The sequence below is a fragment of the Ornithodoros turicata genome, chromosome 4 (genome assembly GCF_037126465.1).
Source record: "Ornithodoros turicata isolate Travis chromosome 4, ASM3712646v1, whole genome shotgun sequence".
In the NCBI taxonomy this organism is placed as follows: domain Eukaryota; kingdom Metazoa; phylum Arthropoda; class Arachnida; order Ixodida; family Argasidae; genus Ornithodoros; species Ornithodoros turicata.
The window spans coordinates 50,674,169-50,700,049 of record NC_088204.1 but is presented as its reverse complement, the minus strand read 5'-3'; the positions used below and the strand labels follow the sequence as shown (position 1 = coordinate 50,700,049).

General features: G+C 44.4%; 1 protein-coding gene across 2 annotated transcripts in view; it reads right to left on the bottom strand.

Moving 5' to 3' along the window:
- LOC135391523 (protein sidekick-like) overlaps positions 1-25,881 on the bottom strand; it is a 177,372-nt gene that overhangs the window by 35,001 nt on the left and 116,490 nt on the right. For both annotated transcript variants that reach the window (XM_064621796.1, XM_064621795.1), the window contains 3 exons: positions 25,479-25,716; positions 2,949-3,064; positions 1,227-1,404 (listed from right to left, as the gene is read on the bottom strand). In XM_064621796.1, coding sequence (XP_064477866.1) covers positions 1,227-1,404; positions 2,949-3,064; positions 25,479-25,716 — 532 coding nt within the window. The remainder of the gene's footprint in view (positions 1-1,226; positions 1,405-2,948; positions 3,065-25,478; positions 25,717-25,881) is intronic.

Genomic DNA, 25,881 nt, shown 5'->3' with positions numbered 1-25,881 from the left:
CCTCAACATATCTGTGCAATTTGTTCGTGTGAACTTTGTAAATCTTTCGATATGTTAGTCATATAACATTTATTAAATGTTAATCGCTGTGTATATTGTCTCATGGCCCCGAGGGTAAATAAATAAATGAGCATGAAGGTGTCGCCCAACACGACAACCGCCCACTTACCGCCTGCACATCCTTTTAGGGGGCCATATCCCTCTTAAAGCTTAAGACTCTCGGTGGCAATAAACCCGTGGATGCCATGCGACTACTGAAGTTCTCCCCCCCCCCCCCCCTCCTTACAGCGGCCATAAACTTTTCTGCACCCACGGTTCCCATGGCGCCATCTATCATCCGAGCTTAATGTCCATATGGAAGTCTCCCATGACAATCATGGGCATGTTGCATTCCTTCAAGTTTTCTATTAAGGTGTTGCTTGCAGAATAATTGAAGAGTTTGGCTAGAAGGATCCTTTTGAACTTGTCTTCAGAGGACCCAGTTGTAATATATACCAGAACGATGAGGCATCCTTGTAGTCCACTTCTATGACACACATGTCAACACGCTTTGTCTGCAGTGGCTAGGGCATGTAGACTGTAGAGCCTTGTAGACTTTGAAAGTTTCTGTCACGATCGCTAAGATAGTTTAGTTTCATCATTTCTCAAGTAGATGGCTACACAGGCACTTCGATTGTCTAATATCTTGACATGGGAAATGCATTGGAAGCCCTCCATATCTCACAGTAGGCTGGTCCTGGTCTAGAGAGGGCAAGGATGTTGCACTTAATCAGTACCAGGTCAGCCGCTGTGTGGGTAACATGTGCATTGAGGCTCTGCATGTTAACAGCCCCTATAACCATGTTCTCATTCTCGCTGGCCCACTGCATCATTCTTTTCCCCTCGCACGCAGTTGTCACTGCGCCTCAGCATGCTTATGCTTGAACTGGAGAAGTTCCTCATCTAACAACCGTTTGTGCAGGCGTGGCATGGTTGTGATCACCTTGTGACATCTGAAGGCGCGCCCTCTCTCACAGTAGTTTTGTAGCGACACTTGGACACGTGATCACCCAGCACACGATGAGTGCAGGGCTTACCTGCCTCACGAAACCTCGGAGAGTTTGCTCATAAATGCTATCACATTTAATAAAGGTATGGTAAAATATTTACCTATTTTGTCTCCGCTGCATGCACATAACAGATAGAATATTTACATAAAGTACTCAACATGATTACAAACGACTCACTGTCAGGTAAAGTGCAAATCGCTGTGTGTTCCGAACGTGGGCCATCTCCGGCTGGGTTAAAAGCCAAGAGCTGCACCGTATAATTGACAAACTTCTTCAGGCCACTCAATGTGTACACAGTTGGCTCTGCTGGGACAGCTTCAAGCTCCTCTTCGTCGTTGATATCCCAATAGAAAATCTGCGTATAGTACTACCTTAAGAACAGCAATACAGCAGGCAGACCCAAATGATACGATTACTCAGATCATGTGGCACTTTTACATGTTTCTCAGCTGCTACGATTTGAGAGACTTGGTTTGCAGGTAAGTATAACAAGGAGATTCCCTGAATGTGCAATTCTACTTCATATTTGCAAAAAAGAAGAAAAGAACTACCGTATTTTCTCGAATATAAGACGACTCCCGACTTCAGAGTACACAGTTTTGGAAAAAAGTAAACAAAGATTGAGAGGCAGAAGTATAACAGTTGGAAACGATGCACAATACCATTATCTCATTACCACTTTCTTCACCACTATTTTCTTTGTTGTTGCCTGCCCACAGCTAATTGTGCTCTATTCCATTCAAAGCTTTAGACAAACCATACTACATGCAAACCATTCAGTGGCGAAAGTGATAACTTTGTGTTCAAACGCTGCAGTGACGACACTACGACAGTACGTCCCCATCTACATTACTTCATTTGTTTCGCGCTGACTGGCGCTGACAACCACAACACATGGTATCGTTCGCGCTGCGCTATTGGCACGATCCTGTCGCCCGCTCCCGGCTCTCGTCTGACCTCATTGTGGCACGGACCGCGCGGATATTCGAATCTAAGATGACCCCCATCATTGGAACACTGTATCTTGAAAAAAAAAAGTTGTCTTGCATTCGAGAAAATACGGTAAATAATGTTTCATATGAAAAGGCTTTCACAAGTGACATTCAATTATTCATCCTGTGTTTGACAAGAAAGAACTTTGTAGTGGATGAGAAAATGAAACAAAGAAGGACAAACACAACACAATCCTCACAACACCACCATTCTAGCAAAGGAAAAGACTTTTGTTATTTTACGAAAGACAATAAAAAGAAGGAAGTGAGAATCCAAAGCCTATAACTTTGTTAGAAATACAGAATAAGTAAATACATATAAAGAATATACATAGTAATAAATATCAAATAAAGGTAATAGAACTGAAAAATATTCTTAGAATTTTCCCAGCAAGGCATGTGTTGTACAGTGCGCAAGCAAGTGTTGTTGCACGTAGGGGTCACCAGTAATTGCAAGTACAGCTGCCGACCGCTTTTTTTATTTCTTTGGCGAACACCACTCAATAGAACCATGTATTTTCACACCCAATATTTCAGGCCTCCTCTTCAATTACCAGCTTGATTTTTTGTACATGTTTCAGCTTGGCTCAATTAATATTCGGACATTTCTATGAGCTTTGGCAGTGGGTATGCCAACAGAGCTCTCATGCAAAAGCTTGAGTGAATGCAAAGCTTACGTGCACAACACCTACTCGTTCCAAATGCATAATGCCAGTGGATATCATATGTGGCCAATATTTTGTTTATATATCATCCTCAACCTCAAATGATGAAGGTAACACTGTGGTTGTGGTGCTGGATGTGGGTTGGCATGCGATAGTATTTCCAATTGCCATATGTACTCGTCAAGCGTGCATGGTCAGCCACATGTGAGACACCATTTAAAAGAAAAACACAGAATACCAACCTTGTAGCCAAGCAGTTCCCCATTGCTTTCATGTTTGAGTGGAGGCAGCCATGTAACATTGACTTCTGTGGAACTCAGTGCCTGCAGTTGTACCTTTCGCGGACGCCCAGTTGGAACTGCAAATATTTACACCCCTTGCAGCAGAGACAGCAGACAACTGTGCTACACACAACATGTTTTGTGCACAATATGCGGCACACATTCCACAAAAAGCATCACAGGCAGAAAAGACAACAAGCTTAATTTAGGAACAACAACAACAACTTTAACTTTAACAACGTTTAGCTTTGTAGAGTGGGGAGTTTCATCGCCACAGGCGATACTCTACCCCATTGCTGGTGGAAATGGGGGGAATAAAATAACGAGCCCCTTCAAAATAACGGTCAAAGTCCGATGGTGTGCAGAAACGTCAGAAGAGCTTTGAGCGCAGAGCGTTGCTGGGCTGGATTAGGCCAGGGACCAAGCAATTTCGATAGGAAGAAGGGGCGAGAGTCCAGCTGGGCTTCCAACCTCCTTTCGTCGGACTGACAGTGATTGCGCTCCCCCCCTGGAAGTCTACCCAGCTGACACTCAAGATGAAAGTTTAGAGGAATATCCTAATAATCGCGTGTTTCATGCGAGTAATTATGAAAATCCTGTAAGAATTTGCCTGATAACGTCGCAACACGGAATATACCTCTACCTGTTTGTAAACAAATGACGTCATAGTGTTCGACAGCGCCACGAATTTGGTAGAGTTGAACTACGTTCAAGGCTAGTGGCGAACCAGGTCACGCCCGAAAGCCACGGTCTTGAGGGGATTACGATGGTCTCTCAAAGGGACGCGACCTTCGGTCCTAGTTTTCTTTCAATAGGAGGCAGTGAACAAGTGCCCATTCGTGGAGCCCAGCCCTCCCCTTCCGATTTGTTTCGGTTTCAGTCTGTCTACCAACATCATGATGACGTTTCTCGGGTAGAGGTTTATTCCGGACACCCTGCCCGACCTCTGTGCATGAAAGGGAAGGGGGGGGGGGGGGGGGGGGGACGTTGTGTCCCGGTCCCCTCCGCCTATGCTTCAGAGTGCTTTGTGAGATGCTACAGACAATTTCTTGGACTGTATTAATTGTTTGGTGTGCTTGAGAGATCAAGGTCACTAGCTACATTGTTCAATGATCCCTTTAATATTAAAAATTCTGATGAAGCAGACCAATTCTTTACAAAGATGGAAGGAAAGAAAGTTAAATTCTGTTCTTCAGATAGTGTTGACCTCTATTATAGTCTGCCAACAAATTCAATTTTTCTATGCTTAGATAAGGCGATAGAAGAATATGGTTGTGTCAAATTTCAAAACAAGGTCAGGTGCTCAGTGGAAAACTTTATGCAGCTCGTTCGTATGTACTTGGATTCTACCCTTATCGAGACTAATGGGAGAGTAGTGGGGTATTTGTATCGGTTCAAAAATAGCACCGTTGCTGAGCGATTTGGTCCTGGTTCAGGTAGATAAGAACATATGTGAAAAGCTAAAAGCCTCGGAAATAGAAGTGAAGGGAATTCTAAGATATGTAGACGATTATCTAATATGTATGACGGAGGACCAGAGGGAAGAGGAAGTCCAGGAAGTATTTCACGTTTTAGGGCAAGGTTTTCTATTCGTGATAGAGAAAGAACGCCAGGGTACTATACAGTTTCTTGACATCTGTATCACAAGAAAAAAGGTGGAGATATTCACTGGGAATTTGTGCAAAGGATCTAGAAACCTTTAGCACCATTTCGCTCAAATATTTCAAAAGCAGTAAATAATTCAGTTATGTATTCAATGTGTAATTGGCAATGCCATATAAAGAGATTGTGTTTGCATAAAATGGGACTGAGTTGTTAAAACCAAGTAAACAGATTGAAAAGCGCAGGTAACCCGAGGAACTTGATAAGTGACGTAGCAAAACGTTTGATAAAAAATCTAAGGGGAGCCAAAAAAGAAGGAGAGGAAGTGGAAAAGAGTGGAGCGATTCCACATGTCCACAAGGCTTTGATGAAGGCTTTCTTGATCCACAGGATGAAGAAGTTATAGTTGCAAAATTTAATGTGGATGTGGTTTTCAAAAAGAGTATTGGCTTGAAGTGATGATAAATACAGTCAACAAAGAAAAGCTGGAAGAATGCAGAATAAAACATGAAAAGTTTTGTTGACTATAACAGTCTGTTGACTATAAAGTGGGGGTAGTTTATGCCATTCCTTTGAAGTGTGAGAAGGAGTACATCGGGACGACATCGAGGTGTGTAAATTGTCGACTGAGAGAACATAATGTATGCAAAAAAAACGGGATATGGTAAATTTACCGAACATCTCAAAATTTGTAGCAGCTGCGAACCAAAATTTGAGAGCACTAGGATCCCGTATAAAAGCAAGAAGGTTGGAGCACTGCTTTACAAGGAGGCCATTCCCATAAAAAAAGCAGGCGACAGGTGAGTCAGCAGTCCATCAGTTCATGTATCAGCGGACATAGAACAGCTCTTATCAAAGGAGTATTTTAGTAAAGATAAGGAAAATGAAAAAACACAGAGAAGTAGCCAATCAATGAGAGGTGGAGAGAAGGATAGGAGAGCCTCCTGAAGTTTGAAAATAAAGTCTTTGGTTTGTCAGTTCAGTGCTGTGTCTGTCTCTCTTAAGTGTCGCCCTGCACTGGGGTTTTTATCGATTTTAATTGTTCTTCTGTTTCACAAGAGGTGACTATCGTTTAGGAAAAGTATGCACCAAGACTGCATTCAACTCGCCAAGTTGACTACTGAGGCTCTAAATATGATGCTCATCATGCTTCTGGTACCATATTTACTTGCACAATTGTACCATCCCATAATTTGTGCACCTTTAGTTTGGCCCAAAAAATGCTGAGAAAGAAAAAAATCATGTAATTTGCACACCGGCAGTTTCACGGGTGGGTATCTGGACTCAGCATGGGTCTCAGCAATTGCGGTAATTGGTTTCTGCTTACCACGTGGTTTTCGCTTCACCTGTTTCACAACTGATGCCAACACCGTTGGCGCTACCGAAGTTACTGTGCACTTTTGTGCGGTTGGCGCCCTGTGTTTGGACAGTGGACAGGGTGGAAAACTGGGCTAGTCGGTATATCATGAAGTAACACAGAAGAGACAAGGATGACGAAGTGACGAGGACAAGCGGTAACTTGCAACTGATTTATTGGAAGCTAAATCAGTTGGAAGTTGGCGCTTGTCCTCGTCACTTCGTCGTTTTTGTCTTTTCTTTCGCACTACTGAGTCCAGATTACTTTGGATGATGATTCACTGATGCAATGGACGATACAAACTACAAAACAAGCACAGAAAGAAACACTGGACAAACACACTACGAAATTACAACCTAATGTTACGCATATTCGATCAACGTCTCACTGTATTTAACCAGTAGGATGAGTGATAGTGTGTTCAATATTTTGCTTCCCGACCACGCCAACTATTCCGGTTGCACGGCAAGCGTTTTCGCGCTTGTGCAATGCAGTGATAATGTCAATACCAGATCTACTGGATGCCCACATGACCAGTATGCTAAAATTTGGGAGTATCAGGTTTTTTTAATATTATCCCAAATGTTCCCCCACAATATGTGCATCCTCAACTTTTCCCGACTTCAGACTGGGAAGTGTGCAGATTATGATTACACTGTAGAGACAATGCTTTGAGAGGCATGGATGCTAGCTCAACTCCTGAAGATATTGACAAAATTGTACGCTACTGCAATGCTTTAACATGTCTGAGCGTTTGTTGTTAAAGACACACTACGTGCACAACCTCTGTTGGCTGCTTCACGGTGTCAATTTTCCTCACGCCATATCAACACAAAATTTCTGGCAACTGACAACATGCCAGCTCTGTACTCTCTCATCATTTAGATCCTTGTGGCATTTTTTTGTTCTGAAAACTGAACTGCAATGGGCAATACAATGCAAGAGCTATCATAGTTGGTACTTGGCATGCTCTAGCAAAAACATTTTCAGGGAGAACAGTAGTAAGGTTGCTGTTCAAAGGAGATACACAGTCAATCTCTGTTATAACCAGGGTAGGTTACCGGAAATGAGAAATGTTAAATAGCCAAATTCCGCAGGAGACAAAGATAGAAACAGAAACAAAAATATTCTAGTTTCCTTTACTGCAATGGAAACAAAATTCAATCCTGGAAACATGAACGGAATTCACAAACATAATTCCTCTACCTTTCGTTTTAATATGCATATAATATCTTTAATTCCTTCATACCTAGAACAAGTGTGGAGAACACCTTCCATCGTCACTGTTTTGTATGAATGCTGATATGTTCCACAGAGTTATAACTAACCACCTCCGCTCCCCTCTGTAGCACTTTGCTTTAACTGTATTAATATACAGGTTGATTTAATGGCAAAATACATGTAGGCAATGCAAATGATTCATGCAGGAAGTTCCAGCGCAGGCTCACAAGATTCTCGGGATACTAAAATAATCCGATCTGGTCCAATTCAATCCAGATGAAACTGCAATGCAGTAAGTGTGCAACCGTTGGCTGTGCTCAAGTTTAGTGCTGGCTGTGCTCAAGTAATAGAAACGGAAATGACAAATTTAATTTCTTAGGCACTGGAAACAGAAACGGATACATTATTATTTTTGGTAACCAACCCCGGTTATCACGGCGCCACTCAAAGAAGGTTATATAGAACGAGTTAGGAATGAGTGTCGAAGTATGCATTCGTCCTATGGAAAACCCCAACATGTACAACTAACAAATTGGCTACTACAAACGCAAGCCCTATTAACCCAGGATGTCCACTGCCACATTTCTCCTTTTGGGCAGCATGAACGCACCTGGAGCATGTCATGTGACGTATAAGCGATCTCTCTAGCTTTGAGTTGTGACCAATCACTTCGTAGCACTCACTCAACTTTTTAGATATGTCGTGCTCAGTCTTTCTGTCAACATTGTAAAAACTACTTCACACTTGTGGCACATCCACAGGAAAGCGAAAGTGTATACAAAAGTGGCTGTAACTGATGAGCTCCTTATAGGAGACCAGAAAGCTATCTCAAAGATTTTCTGTTTCTGACGCATTTTGAAAGGATGTGACCCAACTGGATAACTAACTAAAATGACTAAAATTTCGCTGTATGCAAAATCTGTACGAAAAAAAAAAAAAAAAAAAAAAAAAAGAGTGCATCCAAACATTGACATGTGTGTCCTCCCTCAACTCGCTCTGCAGGGTGAAACAAGGACAAGGAGGAGAAGGAGGAGGAGGAGGAGGAAAAACGTCACCAGCGATGTCATTACGGCCACAAGAGTGACCACGCTCCAATCGAGGTCCACGCTTTCCTTTTTTTTTTTTTTCGTTTCTCTCCTAGTTTTCCCTGTGTAGCAGATGACACTTCTTTAAACCAATTAGTGTGCTATACCGTAATGACATCATTGCAAACCGCACGGCTCGCTGCGGGCATTGCCAGAGTTGCACACAATTGCAATTTTTATGCATCTGTCGAACGAATCACTTCGCATAGTGCATTTTAATACGTAGTCTAATGGCTTGGTTTAAAAAGGGTGGTGACTAGAGGTGTGCGAAAATTGAAATTTTCGAATACGAATATCTCCAAAATTGTCCTTCAAATATCGAATATCACGTCATAAGATAGACTTCTAAAAGTAACAATTAAGCCCCGAAAACTAACATGGTCACAGATGTGTTCCTCTGAGCCTTAGAAAAATGTCTCAGGACATTCACTTGAAAAGTACTAATAAGGAATATGTATTAATGTATTGGCTTAAAATAGGCATACATGCCTATATGCACATGTATGTACAGTTAAATTATTTTTGCAATGAAACGATGTGCAGTTCTCCTGAGGCAAGCTGAAAAGCGTAAAAACAACTTTCATTTCAAAAATCAATCAATCAGTCAATTAAGATAATTAAGCCTCAAAAACAAGTGCTGAGGCTAACAAGCTAATGAGGAATATGTGTATTGGCTTAGCATAGGGCGTACATGCTTATATGCACATGTACAGGAAAATTATTTTTACAGTGAAACAGTGTGCTGTTCTCATGAGGCAAGCTGAAACCCGTAAAAAAAAAACTTTCATTTCAAAAATCTTTCATGAACAGTGAACACCTGTGTTGGCATTGTAAAGTGCTGGTGAAACAGACAGAATGGAAGTAAAGAGCAATGACATGTTCAGAATGTGGGACGATTTAGTGATGAGCACATCTCAGAAGGAAAATAGAGGTGGCAAGTAGTCTCTTCTTGCATTGACAATGCCTTCCGCATGTGTCGTGAAGGCGAGAAACTGCACGGTTTCACTGCTCTCGCGCGTGACGTCACACATGAGACCATCGTTACAGACGGTAATGCATACTAGTTTGGAACGGTCTCATGCATTATAGCACAGTAAAACTGCGATCCTCGACGATGTTGTATGGCTGTATCACGAGTGATTGTTCCCGCGACATTCGCGTTCAGCGCTCCTTTCATTTCACAGCGAAAATCTGCACGAGGAGCTGAAACTTCGTCGCGCCGACAGCGATGCCCGTGAGTCGCGAGCAGAATCGCTCCATGCAGGACGGGCTTACGGCTATATATGCGTCGTGCTATCATCAGTAACAATAGTTAGTGCAGTTTCAAATGACTGCAGCGCAGGGGCGGATCCAGGGAAGATCCTCGGGGGGCCCCCCCACTAAAAAAAAGAGAAAGCGGGGGGGGGGGGGGGGGGGGGGGTCGCCATGTAAGACAGCGAGCTGCTGCACTTTCATTTCACGCCAGAACTTTATTTATGATCTACATGTTGCGAAGCTTAGCAAGCTGTAGAGGAACGCCACTGTTTCCGGCGTGTGCGGAAAACGGAGCGTGCGGCAGGAAAATCTGCCAGAATGGGGGGTAGAGGTATGTCTCGGGGGGGGGGGGGCCTGGATCTGCCCCTGCTGCAGCGTTATTGTCGTCCTATTTGGCACTTTCATATGGTCGCAGAGCGCCGGAGTTGGAGAAACTATGTCGAAATATCAACACGTCGCACTCCTCGATTATCGCCGTCATTGCACGCAACCATGATTCTATCATGTATTGCTGACAACCACAAATTGAAACCGAAAAAACGCATTCGAGATGCAGGTTTTGGCTGTGCATGCAATGGGACGGTGAACAGCGGTGTTCAGCTCAATGTCAACAAAATTTCGATATTTAACCGTAATGTCACCGAACTGTAGGCCACGTACGAATCTTCAGAGTTCGTTAGCAATCCACTAAAGCCGCGACTGTGCTGACGATGTATGAAACATACCGCGGTCTCGCGTTTCACTGGGGCAGACTTTAAAATGGAGGCTGCACACAACTGCGTACTAGTTTCGGTTTCTGTTACCGAGCGTATAGCAACGCATTCGCAAATGAGCGTACCTCGGAAGCTCCGCGTGCCGCTTTGCAGCTGTTCTACTATGCATGTTCATCGCCGCAACGTACAAATTCTAATGCGCAGCCCCGAACAGCTTTGCAGTAAGCTGCTATGATATTCGAAAACTTCGAATATCAAATTCTCGAATACAAATACGAAGCGAATATCGCAAATATTCGATTCGTATTCGAAATTTCGAATATTCGCACACCTCTAGTATTAAAGGAGCTCTGAAAACCATCTAAAAAATTTTCCGTTCCGGACGCGTTGTGGAAGCAGGTAACTTAACTTGATGATTAACACGAAAGTTTACTCTGTAATCGATATTTTTTGTAGAAAAAAAGACACTTGAACATCGCCGCACGCGTTCCCACTCGACTCGCTCCTACGGGTCAAACGAGGAGGAGAATGAAAAAAACGTCATTGGTGACGTAATAAAAGTCCAAAGCGGCGACCGCGCTTCTATCCGTGTCAGTGCTGACTGATTTTCTTTTCTTTCTTTCCGTTTTCTTTCCCCTTGCTTTCTCCCTGTCAAGCCATGAATAAGGGATGACCTCGATATTCCTGGTCGTGAAACCCCCGTTCTCGAAATTCATGTTCTGGAAACAAGGAAAACCAGGGAAAATGCTGCTTCGTAAGATGATATGCCGCGATTAAGAACATAACATCACTATTTAACCACTCAAACTCCGGGGTTTTCGATATGTGTCAAAGTCGTCTTAGCGAGCGAAAGACACATTTTAGCAGCCATTTGGCTTGGCAGGGCGGCATGTTGGTTAGTTAGTTGTGTGCTTGAAATATTATGGCCACGTTAGTCACAGTTTATGGTTGACAGTTTCCCGTGCGCGACATGTGCATTTTGTAGTCCGCTAAAATTTATGCTAGTCACGTGTTGTTTCAGTACACGCTGATATGTCGGCGGACACAAACTTAACCGGCGCTGTCTGTCACTATATGGTGACAAAACAAATGGCGCCAAGCACGGATGAACTCAAACTTGCGTGTGTGCGTCGTCCACATTTGTAGTCTGCATCGGCAAATTCTCGTTTAGCTCGATGATTGGTAAGTTGACCATAAATTGTGGTGGTCTTATGACACTGCTTGGCTATGTTGGTGTGTAACTCAGGCTATGAATGTTCAACACCTGATGCCACGACGTGCCGGCGACGGCATATTGCGATAGATTTCATTGGATTGTATCTGACAACGTATCGGCAAGAACACTCCTCCAGCTGAATCCGGAATTAACTGAATTGGTAGCAAAGTTGCTAGTCGAAGTGACGGGCACTAGCGATCATAGCGAATTAGTGATATAGCGAATATTGATATAGTGACATAGCAAACGGAATTAGTGATCATAGCAATGCAGCGATCATTTTGAGGCATGAACTGAACCAGTGCTTAGTGCTGCACTGTGTTTATACTTATTGCTACCAACAACACAACAACAAACGGTCACCACGATAACGAACAGCATACAAAACACAGACATGGACAGAACAGCGTTCAACTGGCACGGTGGCACCTGAAATTTATTTTCACAATCCACCTACTCTGGATCCTTTAGTCCGGTCCCTTTAGGGAAAAGAAGGTCAAGCGGGGAGAGGTTGACCGATTTTTGGTTGTCTTTGCTCGTGGAATTCAATGCGGATGGCCTCCACAATCTTACGGCCTAACTTTGAACAATGTCTGTAGACCAATCTTCGTTCACTGTATCTGATAAACCAAAGAAAAAGCAAAAAGAAACTTCTTACGCCGTCGCGGCGGGGTTCCGAGTAAAAAATAGCAGACGATGTTCCTCAAAACCAATCAGCGGCTCGACTTTTTCGACGTCAAAATGACGCGAGTGGCTCGACGACTTGTTCCGGGCATTGCCACCGTTGCACACAGTCACGATTTTCAAAATAGAATTTTGTGATATTTGTGCACCTGTTGATAGAATTAGTTCGCATGGTGCATTTTAATAAGCATACGAACTGCTTGGTTAAAAAAAATGGGAGTGATTAAAGTGCTTTCCGAGCTCCTTTAATGTATTTGCTTAACATAGGCATACATGCCTATATGCACATGTATGTACAGTTAAATTATTTTTTCAATGAAACAATGTGCTGTTCTCATGAGGCAAGCTGAAAAGCGTAAAAACAACTTGCACATCAAACATCTTTCATTAACAGTGAACACCTGTGTTGGCATTGTAAATGCTGGTGAAACAGACAGAATGCAAGTAAAAAGGGCAATGAAATCTTTAGATTGTGCGATGGTTTAGTGATGAGCACATCTCAGAAGCAAATTGAGGGTGGCAAGTGCTCTCTTCTTGCACTGACAATGCCTTCAGCATTTGTCATGTAGGTGAGAAACTGCACGGTTCCACTGTGCTCTCATGCGTGAAGTCGCACGTGTGACCATCGTTCGTGGCTGTAATGCATATTTTGGAGCAGCCTCATTCATTGGCGCAGTAACACCGCGATCCTCGACGATGTTGTATGACTGCTCATCACGAGTGGTTGTTTCCGCGACGTTCGTGCTCAGTGCTTCTTTCATTTAACGGTGAGAATCTACATGCGCGCCTCAAAGCATTGTCGCGCCGACGCGCGCGACTCGTGAGCAGAGTCGCTCCATGCGGGTCCTGCTTAAGGCCATATGCGTCTTGCAGAGTTATTGTCGTCCTATTTGGGACTTTGAACCTACGGTCACACAGCGCTGGAGTTGCAGAAACTATGTAGAAATATCGTCACGTCCCATTCCATATCGCCGTCATTGCACGCGACCATGATTCTATTATACAGGGTGTCCACCGGGTGTCCACCAGGTTGTCCAACTATAGAAGGGTGATTCCACCGAAAATCAGCCAAGCATGGAACCTCGACATCGCCGATCTCACCGTAAAAAAAATATGTGTTACCACATCGCAAATGATGAAAAAATACCATAAAAGAAACTTCCATATTATAACCGTTCTCGAGGGAGAGGAGGAGAAAGAAATGCGGTGTATTGGCGCCTGGTCGTTTCGGCCTACTTTGAGCGCTTCCCAAGCGGCAGCGGTGGGCCGCACGGCAGTTATTTTTTTTCTGCTTATCCTCTGGCAGGTGGACAATAGATTGACGGCTTCTTACTGTTTTGGCGCAAAGAGCCACTATTTGAAAAAATGCCAAACTTGGGTGAGAGCGTTAAAGTGGCTTCAATTTAAAGCCTTCTGCCGCGCAGCCCACTTGTCGCACAGACATGTAACACACACCGTTGTGTTCGCCGCTAAAAGCTCTTTCTGTTGGTATCAAAATCATCATCATTTCTTCAGCGCGTCGCATCCATATTGCCCTGAACACAGAAGCGGTTTCATAAAATTGGCAGATTTAGCACGCTTCTGACCCAAAAACCCCACCAAAAACATGCCTCGATTTTTTTATATGTTACGCAGAAATCCTTTCCCCGCACACCCACAAAAAATCGTGATTCGTTCTTTATCGTGCTTCACGCGGCGATTTTTTAAATGAACGCAGGGTACGCGCCCTACGGGCTCGCCTGCCGGGAACCCCCCAGCGCCGAATTCGTGCGCGCGCCGAAAGCGGAGGATACTTCAAAGTAACTGCATACACACGTACACGTGCACACATTTTACTTGATTAACTTCGTAGGACAACACAGATAGAATTCTGAATATACAGCAACAACAGCAAGATAAACGATAACGACATACATATTTACACTGGTGACATGACTTTCTGTATTTTCTTCAGCTTGACATCTGTTGCGGATCCGGTTTGCTTCTCCCACACGTAATAGCAACGAAGTCCCACAACTGGCCGAACACCTTTCCACTCCTCCAGCTTTATTTCTCTGTACCTGTGCACATCTTCAGCTGGAAGATGCAGGAGTGTTATATTATGGATCCTGTTTGACAGTGCTGCTGTGAACTCCGCTGCGTTCTGTATTGCCTGAGTTGATGAAGAGCGCAAGTTGTACATTGTTGCTGCGTGCTTGACGACGCCTCCAACTCCATCGCACGCATTTTTGCCGTGACCCGGAGCCGAAAAAATCCATCTCTTGGCGGTGGCATTACGACTCATCTCAAAGTACTGGAACCTGTTTTTAAAATGAGCGGTTGCCCCATCGGAGACGTATACTGCGCTCCCATACAGAGGGCCGTGGTCTTCCATGTGCTGTTCGATGGTCGACAAACAAAGGAGGGCGGCCGCGCTATCATGTCGGGTGTCGTCGGATATGACGGCGTAGCAGCGAGCTCCAGAGGATGCAGTCACTACGCACGTGAAGAGTGAAATTTGGTTTTTATGCCAATGGTAACTTTGAATCTCTTTCGGCAGAATGATCGTCCAGTTTTCGGAAAAGTCAAAATGAAGCACGACATGACCAGACCTCACAGCACACTTCTCCCGATGTATGGCTTCGCGCTGAATCTTCCTCACATAATCGTGATTCACAAAAGTACCGACCCAGCGCTGCAAAACAGCGAGGAATTCGCTCACCGATACTGTCCGTCTTAGCAGTCCTCCGTTCTCCCATGTAGCAAACAGGATCTCCTCATCGTCGGGGATACCTAAACTTTCTGGTGTCAGGGCTTCCGGACCGGGACACTGGTCACAGTCTCCCGAGAGGCATGCTTCAGAGTTGATGTCGCAGACGCACATATTGATGATCTCCTGTAACGTCAGCTCTTTCTCGCTGTTGTTTATGGCCGCTGTCGTCGTTAATTCAAAGTTTGCGCAATATGTACACACGCATTCTTCCCTGCAGGGACTTACACTGACCCATATCGGTCGAATTGAGTAGAACTTGCTTAGGCTGAGCTTCACATCAGGATATTTTGTTTTAAATTTCCTATACGCTTCGCGGATAGAACAGGTCATATAACGTTTTGCTTTAGTCGTCTTCTGTCCCCCTTCCTTTACTTGTACGACGTCTCTTGCTCTTGGGCTCTGGACGGAGCAGTCTAGCTCATCCACGGTGTAGAAGCTCATCGCTGCTAGCAAGTCCTCTTCCTTCAGGTGAGCTCTTTCGTAGGGGTCAGGTGTTGCCCACACATGCTTCTCTGCAACCAGTCTCTTCGATTTGCGAATCATATACCGCGTTGCTTCTGGAATGACTTGCTGTATGTCCCGCTCTGACATGAAGGAAGGAAGCAGGGTGAGAATCTGGCAGCGTACTTGCTGTGACTTGCTTTCTTCGTAGGCTGTTCTGATGTTCCCAAGCAGCTCCTCACTCAGCCTATTGCAGGAACTTGACGTCCCAGGAAGCGAAACGTCAAAAGCCCTCTCGATCTGTCGGCGCGTCTTCACGTTAAGTGCTTCACTGATTTCCATCTGCTTTTTCTTCAGATACGGCGTTGAAGGCTTTTTACGTTTCCTCACTGGTGTCACGTCGATCCCTTGTCTTTGTATGAGCTCGTTAATTTCTCCAATAGTTTCGTCGGGCGTTGCGAAAAGCACATCATCGCCGTTGCTTCCAGACGACACTGACGTTGTCACTTCCTCTGATTGCATCAAAGTCTTTAGGTGAACAAAACAGTTCCTGCAGATCATGTCCGATTCGCGTGCATTCGCTGTCCTCTCGGCACCAAGAGCAGATTTCAGGGCTTTCATACCGATGCTAGACACAGATCGGAAGTCCTTTGTACGTAGAACTTTCTTCTTGTGTCGACGGCAATAGTCTGCACAATAAACACGTTCACTACTGTGCACCGAACTCATTCTTTTCAGAAGAAGGTACGACGAATCACGACATCACAGTCGATGAAAACAACTCCCACACACAGATTGAACCTAAAGACGCGGAGCGTAGGTGACGAGGTTGTGCTGTTGTCCGAGCGGTGCAGGTAAGGGGGAATGAATTGGAAGTACACATACACTTTTTGAGTCAAAATTGTCATTTCGGTCATGTGAACACGTGATATAGGGCTCCAAAGGCGTGGGTTGAAGGACGGGTGCACGTTCCCACAGCCTTGACGTCGAGTGCCGTGGAAGCGCAAGGTCACCCAGGAAGTGTCCAAACGCTTTTTCGGAGACACAAGTGAGATTAGCAGTGGTCATGGCGACGCATAGGAACACGGTTAACTGTGCTTGAATGCGGCTTCCTGAGTAGTTGCGGCCTTTGTGAAGCTGAGTTCCGCGCAATCCATACGTAGGCGGTTTTAGCACGGCACCACGTATTTACTCTGCGCATGGACCCTGTTCATATAGGTCATAACACGAAACGCAACGTGAAATTGTTCACGTTGCCTCTTAAAATTATTTTACAGATACCATGCAACCGCTTTCGGTCAGCGCGCGCACGAATTCAGCGCTGGGGGGATCCCGGCAGGCGACCCCATAGGGCGCGTACCCTGCGTTCATTTAAAAAATCGCCGCGTGAAGTACGATAAAGAACGAATCACGATTTTTTGTGGGTGTGCGGGGAAAGGATTTCTGCGTAACATATAAAAAAATCGAGGCATGTTTTTGGTGGGGTTTTTGGGTCAGAAGCGTGCTAAATCTGCCAATTTTATGAAACCGCTTCTGTGTTCAGGGCAATATGGATGCGATGCGCTGATGAAATGATGATGATTTTGATACCAACAGAAAGAGCTTTTAACGGCGAACACAACGCTGTGTGTTACATGTCTGTGCGACAAGTGGGCTGCGCGACAGAAGGCTTTAAAATGAAGCCATTTTAACGCTCTCACCCAAGTTTGGCATTTTTTCAAATAGTGGCTCTTTGCGCCAAAACAGTAAGAAGCCGTCAATCCATTGTCCGCCTGCCAGAGGATAAGCAGAAAAAAAATAACTGCCGTGCGGCCCACCGCTGCCGCTTGGGAAGCGCTCAAAGTAGGCCGAAACGACCAGGCGCCAATACACCGCATTTCTTTCTCCTCCTCTCCCTCGAGAACGGTTATAATATGGAAGTTTCTTTTATGGTATTTTTTCATCATTTGCGATGTGGTAACACATATTTTTTTTACGGTGAGATCGGCGATGTCGAGGTTCCATGCTTGGCTGATTTTCGGTGGAATCACCCAGAAGTAATTTTTAAAAATATATAAAAACTTTTCCCAGTTTTAACCAATGGCAATGTACTCTACGCCTAAAAGCCCACCTTAAGATGGCTCATGCAAGCTTCTGTGACGATGCATTAATTAACTTTTTAATTATCAACGATAGAAGATTGACCCAATGAGAACATCAGATCCCTTGGGGTCACTGGTAACGTTACAGTTTTCAGAACAAAAATTGAGGCAGTTATAGCACTAGGAAAGGGCCTGGAAATAAGGTGCTCTGGTTATCCTTTTTCGACGCTCAAGTTGAAGCGCTCCCGTTTTCATTTCCCGTGTATGCGGGGGTGGTTCCCACCCCCACATACAGAGGGAAGGAAAATAGGAACGCTTCTACTTGAGCGTCGAAAAGCGACCACCAGATTGCCTTATTTCCAGGCCCTTTCCTTGCGCTATAACTGTCTCGATCTTTGTTCTGAAAACGGTAATGTTACCAGTGACCCCAAGGGATCTGATGTTCTCATTGGGTCAATCTTCTATCGTTGATAATTAAAAAGTTAATTAATGCATTGCACAGTCTCATTGGGTAAATCTTCTATTGTTGATAATTAAAAAGTTAATTAACGGAAGTTAATTAATGCGTTGACACAGAAGCTTGCCTGTGGCCTCTTAGGGTGGGCATTTAGGTGTAGAGTACATCGCCATTGGTTAAAACTGGGAAAAAGTGATTTTTCTATTTTTAAAAATTACTTCTATAGTTACATTGGACACTCTGTATACTACTGACAACCACACATCGAAACAAAAAAAACACATTCGAGACGTGAATTTTGACTGTTCATGCAGTGTCACAGTGAACAGAGGTGTCCAGCACAACGCCAACGAAATTTCGATATTTCACCGCGATTTCACAGAACTCTGGGCGTCACACGAATGTTCAGAGTTCGTCGGCAATCCGCGAAAGCCAAGACTGTGCTGACGATGCACGAAGCGTATACCGCGCTTTCGTGTTTGGCTGGGGTGGACTTTAAAATGGCGGATGCACACACGAAACCAAAACTGTATACTAGTTTCGGTTTTGGTTACTGAACGTGTAGCGACGCATTCACAGATGGGAGCAACGAAAAAGTTCCACGCATTGCTTTGCAGCTGTTCTACTACTATACATGTTTGTCGCTGTTACCGCAACATACAAATTCTAGCGCGCAGCCTGCAACATATTTTTGTAATAAGCTATGATATTCGAAAAAATTGAATATTCGAAAACTTGAATACTAATCAAATATCGTAAATATTTTATTCGTATTAGAAATTTTGAATATTCGCACATGTCTAATATTAAGTCACAAATGTGAAAAAAAAAAACTATTTTTGCACCCCTGATTTTCAAAAAGAAAACAAAGTATGAAAAACACAACAGTCGGCATACAGCAAATCTCTGTTATAACAAACTCGACCGTCACATGCAATGTGTTCATCATATCTAAAGTTTGTTACGTCTGGAGATGACAGAAAATGGTAGCTACGTCAAAACTGCAAATGCATGGCAAAGTTACGTGAAACTGCTGAAATCTCGTTTATATTGAAAGTGCCTTGTAATATCAGTTTGTTTGTAGTGTGTGGTGCAGGCCACGTCAGGTACTTTGCGTGCACGAAATCATGAAGGAACAAATATAGAACATTGCTTCCGCTGTTGTGACATTCGGTGGAGACGATGGCAGTGCCGCTTGGCCGCCCAAAAGTTTGTCAACTGCAAATGCAGGCCGTGCCTTGGCAATGAATTTGCCGGTTGCATAAGTGCCCAGTCACTTGCACATCATCACTAGCAGTCATAAGGTTCTCAAAAGATTTGCAGTTTTCTGTAAGTTTAGCAGCCGCAGCTTTTCTTGTAAAGACATTTATCATTGGGGTCCTTTGGGGTCATAGCTAGCCTGACAAACCATGATGGTCGAGGGTAGTTGAACAGATGCAGCCCTTTGAAGCACTTTTCCAAAGTTTTGAACTTGATTTCAATTAGAGCCGGACGTTTTCGGGTTAAACCCAATTTGACCCGAATTTACCCCCCGAACGACCCAGCAGGCAGTCGGGTTTAACCCGATTTCTACCGGTCGCAGCTCCCGTCCCGTAAGTTGGCTTTCCTGCGTAAAAGAAGCATTTGTGCATGCGTAAACGCTGCCTCCACGTGCGAGCGCCTCGCGCATCCGTGTCAGCCGCGCCATGACGAAAGAAACTCGCCTTTTCGCTTTCGATTGCTATCGGCTCTTCGTAGTTTCGTTTGATGAACATGTGCATTTATTCATTTCATGCATTAACGTCGTGACGTTCGTCTTTTGACATGATGGTGGGTTGTAAGAGGAAAAAGACTTGAAGACTGGGTCATCGAGTACAACGATTTGGAAATAGTGAAGAAGGGTGACAACGAAAATGTGCTCGCGTGTAACTTTGTGCTGCCGTCAGATCCAGCGAAGAAACCCTACGATCTTATAAGGGAACACCTCGCATCAGCAAGAAGACATGATAGTCTAAAGAAGAAAGTGAAAGGTGCGCAGACAATGTTTGAAGTTTGCTATCATCAGCGTGAAAGAGAAAAGAACGCCGAAGGTGTCGTTCGTAAGTTCGTGAGCGCATCGGCCAAGTGGAATAAGCCTCGAGCAGGCTGACGGTCTCCTTGGAGAATTTGTACGCAAACACTGCCCAGCGGCCAAAACAATGCCCGGAGTGCACCAGCTTCGTCGTAAGCATCTCATCGAAGTTTTCGGCAAGCCCATGGTGGGAATCCACGATGATGTGAAATACGCGAAACTGAGCTTCATTGTCGACGAGTCTCCCGACATCCTGGGGTATCCTACCGTAAATACCTGCGATTTATTTTCGATTCTTTATCTGCGGCGTTGGATATTTTGTATAGCAATAGCAATATTTTCTCTTGCGATGGGAAAATTTCTAAGCCAGAGGTAAAAAATCTAAAACCATTATTCCCCAGAAACTGGTACACACTTTCATTTAAAACAAACTTCATGCAAACCAAACAATTCTTCGCAGCACAAAACACTTGAAAAATGTATGGGGATTCCCATAGAGGCCTCGAGGGGTGATGCACTTGCCTTAAAGGTATAGCCATGTTAATTTTGCCGAGTTCCTGTGTCATTCTGAGCAAGAACGACGAGCTGTATTTCACCCCAAAAATACACAAATAAAGAAATTTCACCCGATTCCACCATGTTTTCCTGCTCACCAGACAACATCCGATTTTTACCCCCCGAATTCTAAAAGCAATAAAACCCGAAAACATCCGGCTCTAATTGCAATCCACAGCAGTTTTACCATCTGCATAGCCATTCATAAGGGCAAATTCATGCCTTCCTTTAACTCCATGGTACAAAAGAAGAGCAACACTAACACAAGACTCAAACCAGCAAAAGTTTTGCTGAAGCAAGAAACTTTTGCTGGTCTGAATCCGGTCTCAAACCAGCAAAAGTTTCTTGCTTCAACAAAACTTCTGCTGGTTTGAGACTTGTCTTAATGTCATCCTTCTGTTTTGTGCAGACTCAGTATTTTGCGTTATGAAGTTTGTCCACCAGCTTGCATATATGCCATACTGCCAACCTTTAAAGAAGCAAAGAAAGCACTTCAGTCACTACTAGCAGTACGCGAATATTCGAAATTTCGAATAAGAATCGAATATTTGCGATATTCAATTCATATTCATATTCGAAATTTTGATATTTGAAGATTTCAAATATTCGTGAGAGTTCGAATATTCGAATTTTTTCTAATATCGTAGCAGCTTACTATAAAGCTGTTGCGGGATGCACGCTGGAATTTGTACATTGCAGTAACAGTGACAAACATAAATAGTAAACAGCTGCAAAGCAATGCATGGAGCTTTCAAGGTACGCTCATCTTCGAATACGTCGTTAGACGCTCGGTTCACAGTTGTGTGCAGCCTCCATTAAAGTCCGCCCCAGTCAAACGCAAAACCGCGATGCGCTTCATGCATCGACAGCACATTCGCAGCTTTAGCAGCTTTAGTCAATTGCCAACGAACTCTGAACATTCATGTGAGGCCTACAGTTCGGTGAAATTTCGGTTTAATATAGAAATTTTGTTGGCACTGAGCAGAACACCGCTGTTCATCATGCTGTGTCGTGCTGTGCATAGCAAAAACCCACGTCTTGAACAATTTTTTTCTTTTTTGGTTTCGATTTGTAGTAATCAGCGATATATAATAGAACCATGATCGCGTGCGATGACTGCGATAATGGAGGAGCAAGATGTGACGATATTTCGATGTAGTTTCTTCAACTCCGGCGCTGTGCTACCGCAAACTACTACTGCTCGTGACTGCGAGAAAGTTTTGAAGTGTGAGTGCTAATTTTTGCCATGAAATTAAAGAAGTGCTGAACAACGAACGTCGCAGAAACAATCACGCTTGATAAGCACGGCCTTACACCATTGTCAAGGATCGTTGTTGTACTGCGTTAATGGATGAGACTGTTCTAAACTATGTATTACTGTCAGGAATGATTGTCTCTTGTGCCACGTCACACACGAAAGCACAGTGATACTGTGCGGTTTCTCACCTACACGACAAATGCTGAAGGCATTGTCAGTGCAAGAAGAGACCACTTGCTGCCTTTGTTTTTCTTTTGAGATGTGCTCATCAGTAAACAATCCCACATTCTAAACATTTCAGTGTCCTTTACTTGCATTCTGTCTGTTTTACCAGCATTTACAATGCCAACACAGGTGTTCACTGTTCATGAAAGATGTTTTGATGTGCAAGTTGTTTTTACGCTTTTCAGCTTGCCTCATGAGAACTGCACATCGTTTCATTGCAAAAATAATTTAACTGTACATACTTGCACATATAGGCATGTATGCCTATGTTAAGCCAATACATTAATACATATTCCTTATTAGCACTTGGGGCATAATGATGATGCAAATCTGTGTGTAAAAATGGGTTTAACAGTAGAACAAAATGCACTATAGTCGTGTTCAACTTAAGCAGGAAAAGAAATGTAGTCCGTCAGCTCTAAAAATATTACTGTGCCGTGGATAGCATGGCTGGAGACAGAGAGGGCACCCTCCCTGCTTGTGCCAGATAATGTAATCCATCATACACACTCTGCTTCCGTATTGGCTGTTAAGACTGGCCACATGACACTACGCTGCGGCAGAAAGTGTGCTCCCTTACTGGTGGCGCATAGTAGTGCTGCAGTATTTCTCCTGGTGCACTATTGCTTCTCCTTATCTCCAACGGCGTATGTAGTTGACAGACTAGATTTCTTTTCATTCTTAAGTTGAACATGACTATACACTGACTTCAATTCGTGATGTCATAGCGATGTGGCGGCGCTACTGTCCTGTTTGATGGGCAAAAATCGCGCTATCATTGAGTCACTTGGTGTTTTGGGTCACTATTAAAGGCATGCCTCGAAGTGGTGTACCGTATATTGACGCATATAAGTCAACCTTTTTTACAGAAAATAGGGTTGGTAAAATTGGGGGTCGACCAATACAGGGAGTCGACTTATACGAAAAGCCATCTAGCAACATTGTGCTCTGAAACCCACGTGGTCATGATGTGCGTCATATAATACTGTGCATCATTGATGCTGAACGCAGTTGTTTTCTGTCCTCCTGTATTTTGTTATCGTGTCATCAACATGGCGCCAAGAAAGCAATACACCAGCGCTTTCAAGCGGCAAGCAATTGTGTATGCCAAAGCAACGAACAACGTAGCAGCGGAGAGGAAGTTCGGCGTGTCCGAGAAGTGTATCCGGGGACGGCGCGCGGAGCGCGAGAAACTCTTCGCTTGTCTGAGTACCTGCCAAGCAAGGCAACCACATTGAGGTCGAGCAAGAAGTTGCGGAGTGGGTCGACCAACAGTGATGCAAAAGGTTGGCAGCTTCATACGAAGATACAGTTGAACCTCTATATAACGAATTTGTAAATGCTGACTCTTTGTTTAGTTAAATCGAGATATTTGTTAAATGGAACACACCAAGTTAAACAAAGATGGCCCCTGCACTACCAGTGCCGCGCGTTCCACAAAACATCATTTGTCATGAAACAGGTACTAAGGTAAGAAGGGCACAAAATATCAAGCTTTATTCATTACATAATTCTAGGTAACATGTAACTTGTGCACAATGTCGCTCTGAGCGTTCATAACCTTCGTAACTCCGGATGAACCTCGACTGCTTTCTCCTACGCGCTCGCGTATCGAAGTGTCTTGGTTGGTTCACTTGCACTCATGACGTCCGGAAAGAACAATAGTACACCGCCAAAAAGAACGAGAAATGGGTACATGTCACACAGACGTCTGTGCCGATGGCACCTTGAACGGCAGCGGCATCATGCCCATTTTACCACCGTCAGCATTAGCGGCGCGAACAAAAACAAGTAATGAAAAGGCACAAAACCGCAACATACTGTCGTCGTCATCAACACAAGCAGATTAGACTTCGCGAGATGTCAGCAAAAAATGTCAGCAATGCGTGTTTTCTTGTCCGAAAACGGGTGCTAAGAGACCCTCGCGCCGGTTTCGAAACAGCGCCGGTGCACCGATTACCGGTGAAGGCGACGCACATGTCGGCACGTTCGTGCCTCCAGCACGTGACAACCGAAGTAACCAATGAAAACTCGCGTAAGGACAACGGAGAGGGAAGTTTCTCCTCCTTTTCTTCATGATGAAGGGGAAAGACACACGCAGAAGATCCCAGGGACTTCGTTAAATAGAGGTGACCAAACTAACGTATTTCGTTAAATCGAGCTCAAAAATACATTGGCGTCTATGGGGTTTCGTTAAACAGAGGATTTCGTTAAATCTACGTTCGCTATTGAGAGGTTCAACTGTATTGCCACAAAAGCCAAAGCTGTGGCATGCAGCCTCGGAATTCCACGCGACTCCTTCAAGGCGTCCAAGAAATGGGTGACGAACTTTATGAGACGCAACGGATTATCCCTACGTCGAAGGACGACAATCTGCCAGAAATTGCCCGAGGCATACGAGAAAAAACTTCAAGCTTTCCACCGGTATGTAATCCAGCTGCGCAAGGGAAAGGACTTTTTGTTGGGGCGAATTGGCAACGCCGACCAAACCCCTGTGTGGTTCGACATGCCGTCCAGACAAACCATATAGCGACGAAGGGTGACCGGCAGGTTAGCGTTATCAGCACTGGAAATGAGAAAACACGTCTGACGGTAATGCTAGCGTGCACTGGCGACGGCCACAAGCTGCTGCCGTTCATTGTTTTTCGGAGGAAGACTCTCCCGAAAAATGAAAAATTCCCCCGGAATGTGATAGTGCGGGCAAATGAAAAAGGCTTCTTCAACGAAGAAACAGTGCTGGAGTGGTTCCGCATGGTGTGGTGCAGGCGCCCCGGTGCGCTGTTTCGGCCCAACAACACGTTGGTTTTGGATTCTTTTCATGGGCATATAACCGAAAAGGTCAAGAGCATGATGTCAGACGCTGGGTGCGACTTGGTAATCATCCCAGGTGGACTCACGTCCGTCGTCCAACCAATGGACGTTGTCCTAAATAAACCGTTCAAGGATCGCGTGGCCGAATCGTACAATGAATGGATGAGTCGCGACAACCTTCCCATGACGCCGGCCGGCCGTGTGAGGCGAGCGCCACTGAGCGCTATTGCCCAGAGATGGATGATGGATCAGAGATGCATGGGAGCAGCTTCCACAAGAAATGGTCCGCAAAGCATTTCTTAAATGTGGCATCTCAAACGCTCTCGACAGCACCGAAGATGACGAGTTGTGGATGGAGAACGACGATCTTTCGGAATAAAGCTTTTTTCCTACATGTGCAGTTGTAATTTGGCGAGTCGTCTTATACGTGGAGTCGACTTATACACGGCAATATACAGTAGCTACTGGATGTGCTATGAGGTACAGAAAGGCCAAACATGCTGTCACACCATGCAGCTTTCTATACACCCTTTTGCCCACCATCGATGTCTGCTGCTATGCGCACGTGCAGCTGCGCACTCTTGTTTACAAATAGAAGTGGTCTATAGACGTATGCCCATCACAAACCACAAGTGAAGGCAAACATACTTCATAAAATAAATGTGGAAAATTTTGGATAGCATCTTGTACTACCCGGTTTAATGGCACCACTTGCAATGTTATCCTCACCTGCTTCACCCACGTAGACAGTGATAGGGCCACTAGGGGGACCCTCTCCTTGACCATTGAATGCTCTTACTCTAACTTCATAAATACGATCCCTTTCCAGTCCATCTATGGTGAGTGTTGCTGAATTGTGCCCAAGCAGTTGTTGGCTCTGACAATCTCGAGCCTCTCCTGCTGGACAGTACTCCACCCTGTAACCAGCATTCAAAGAGTCTCCATTCCAAGCCTCTTTGGGCAGGCCCTGCAAGGACAACGAGGCATTCCTTGTACCACATGAGTAATGAAGTGCACGGCTTACTTTCAGCGAATATACTCATTAGTTCTAATAAGGAAATAATAATGTATATATAGGGACAGAAGTTTTCGGGTTTTACTCTTTTTCAGATTCGGGGAGTAAAAATTGGGG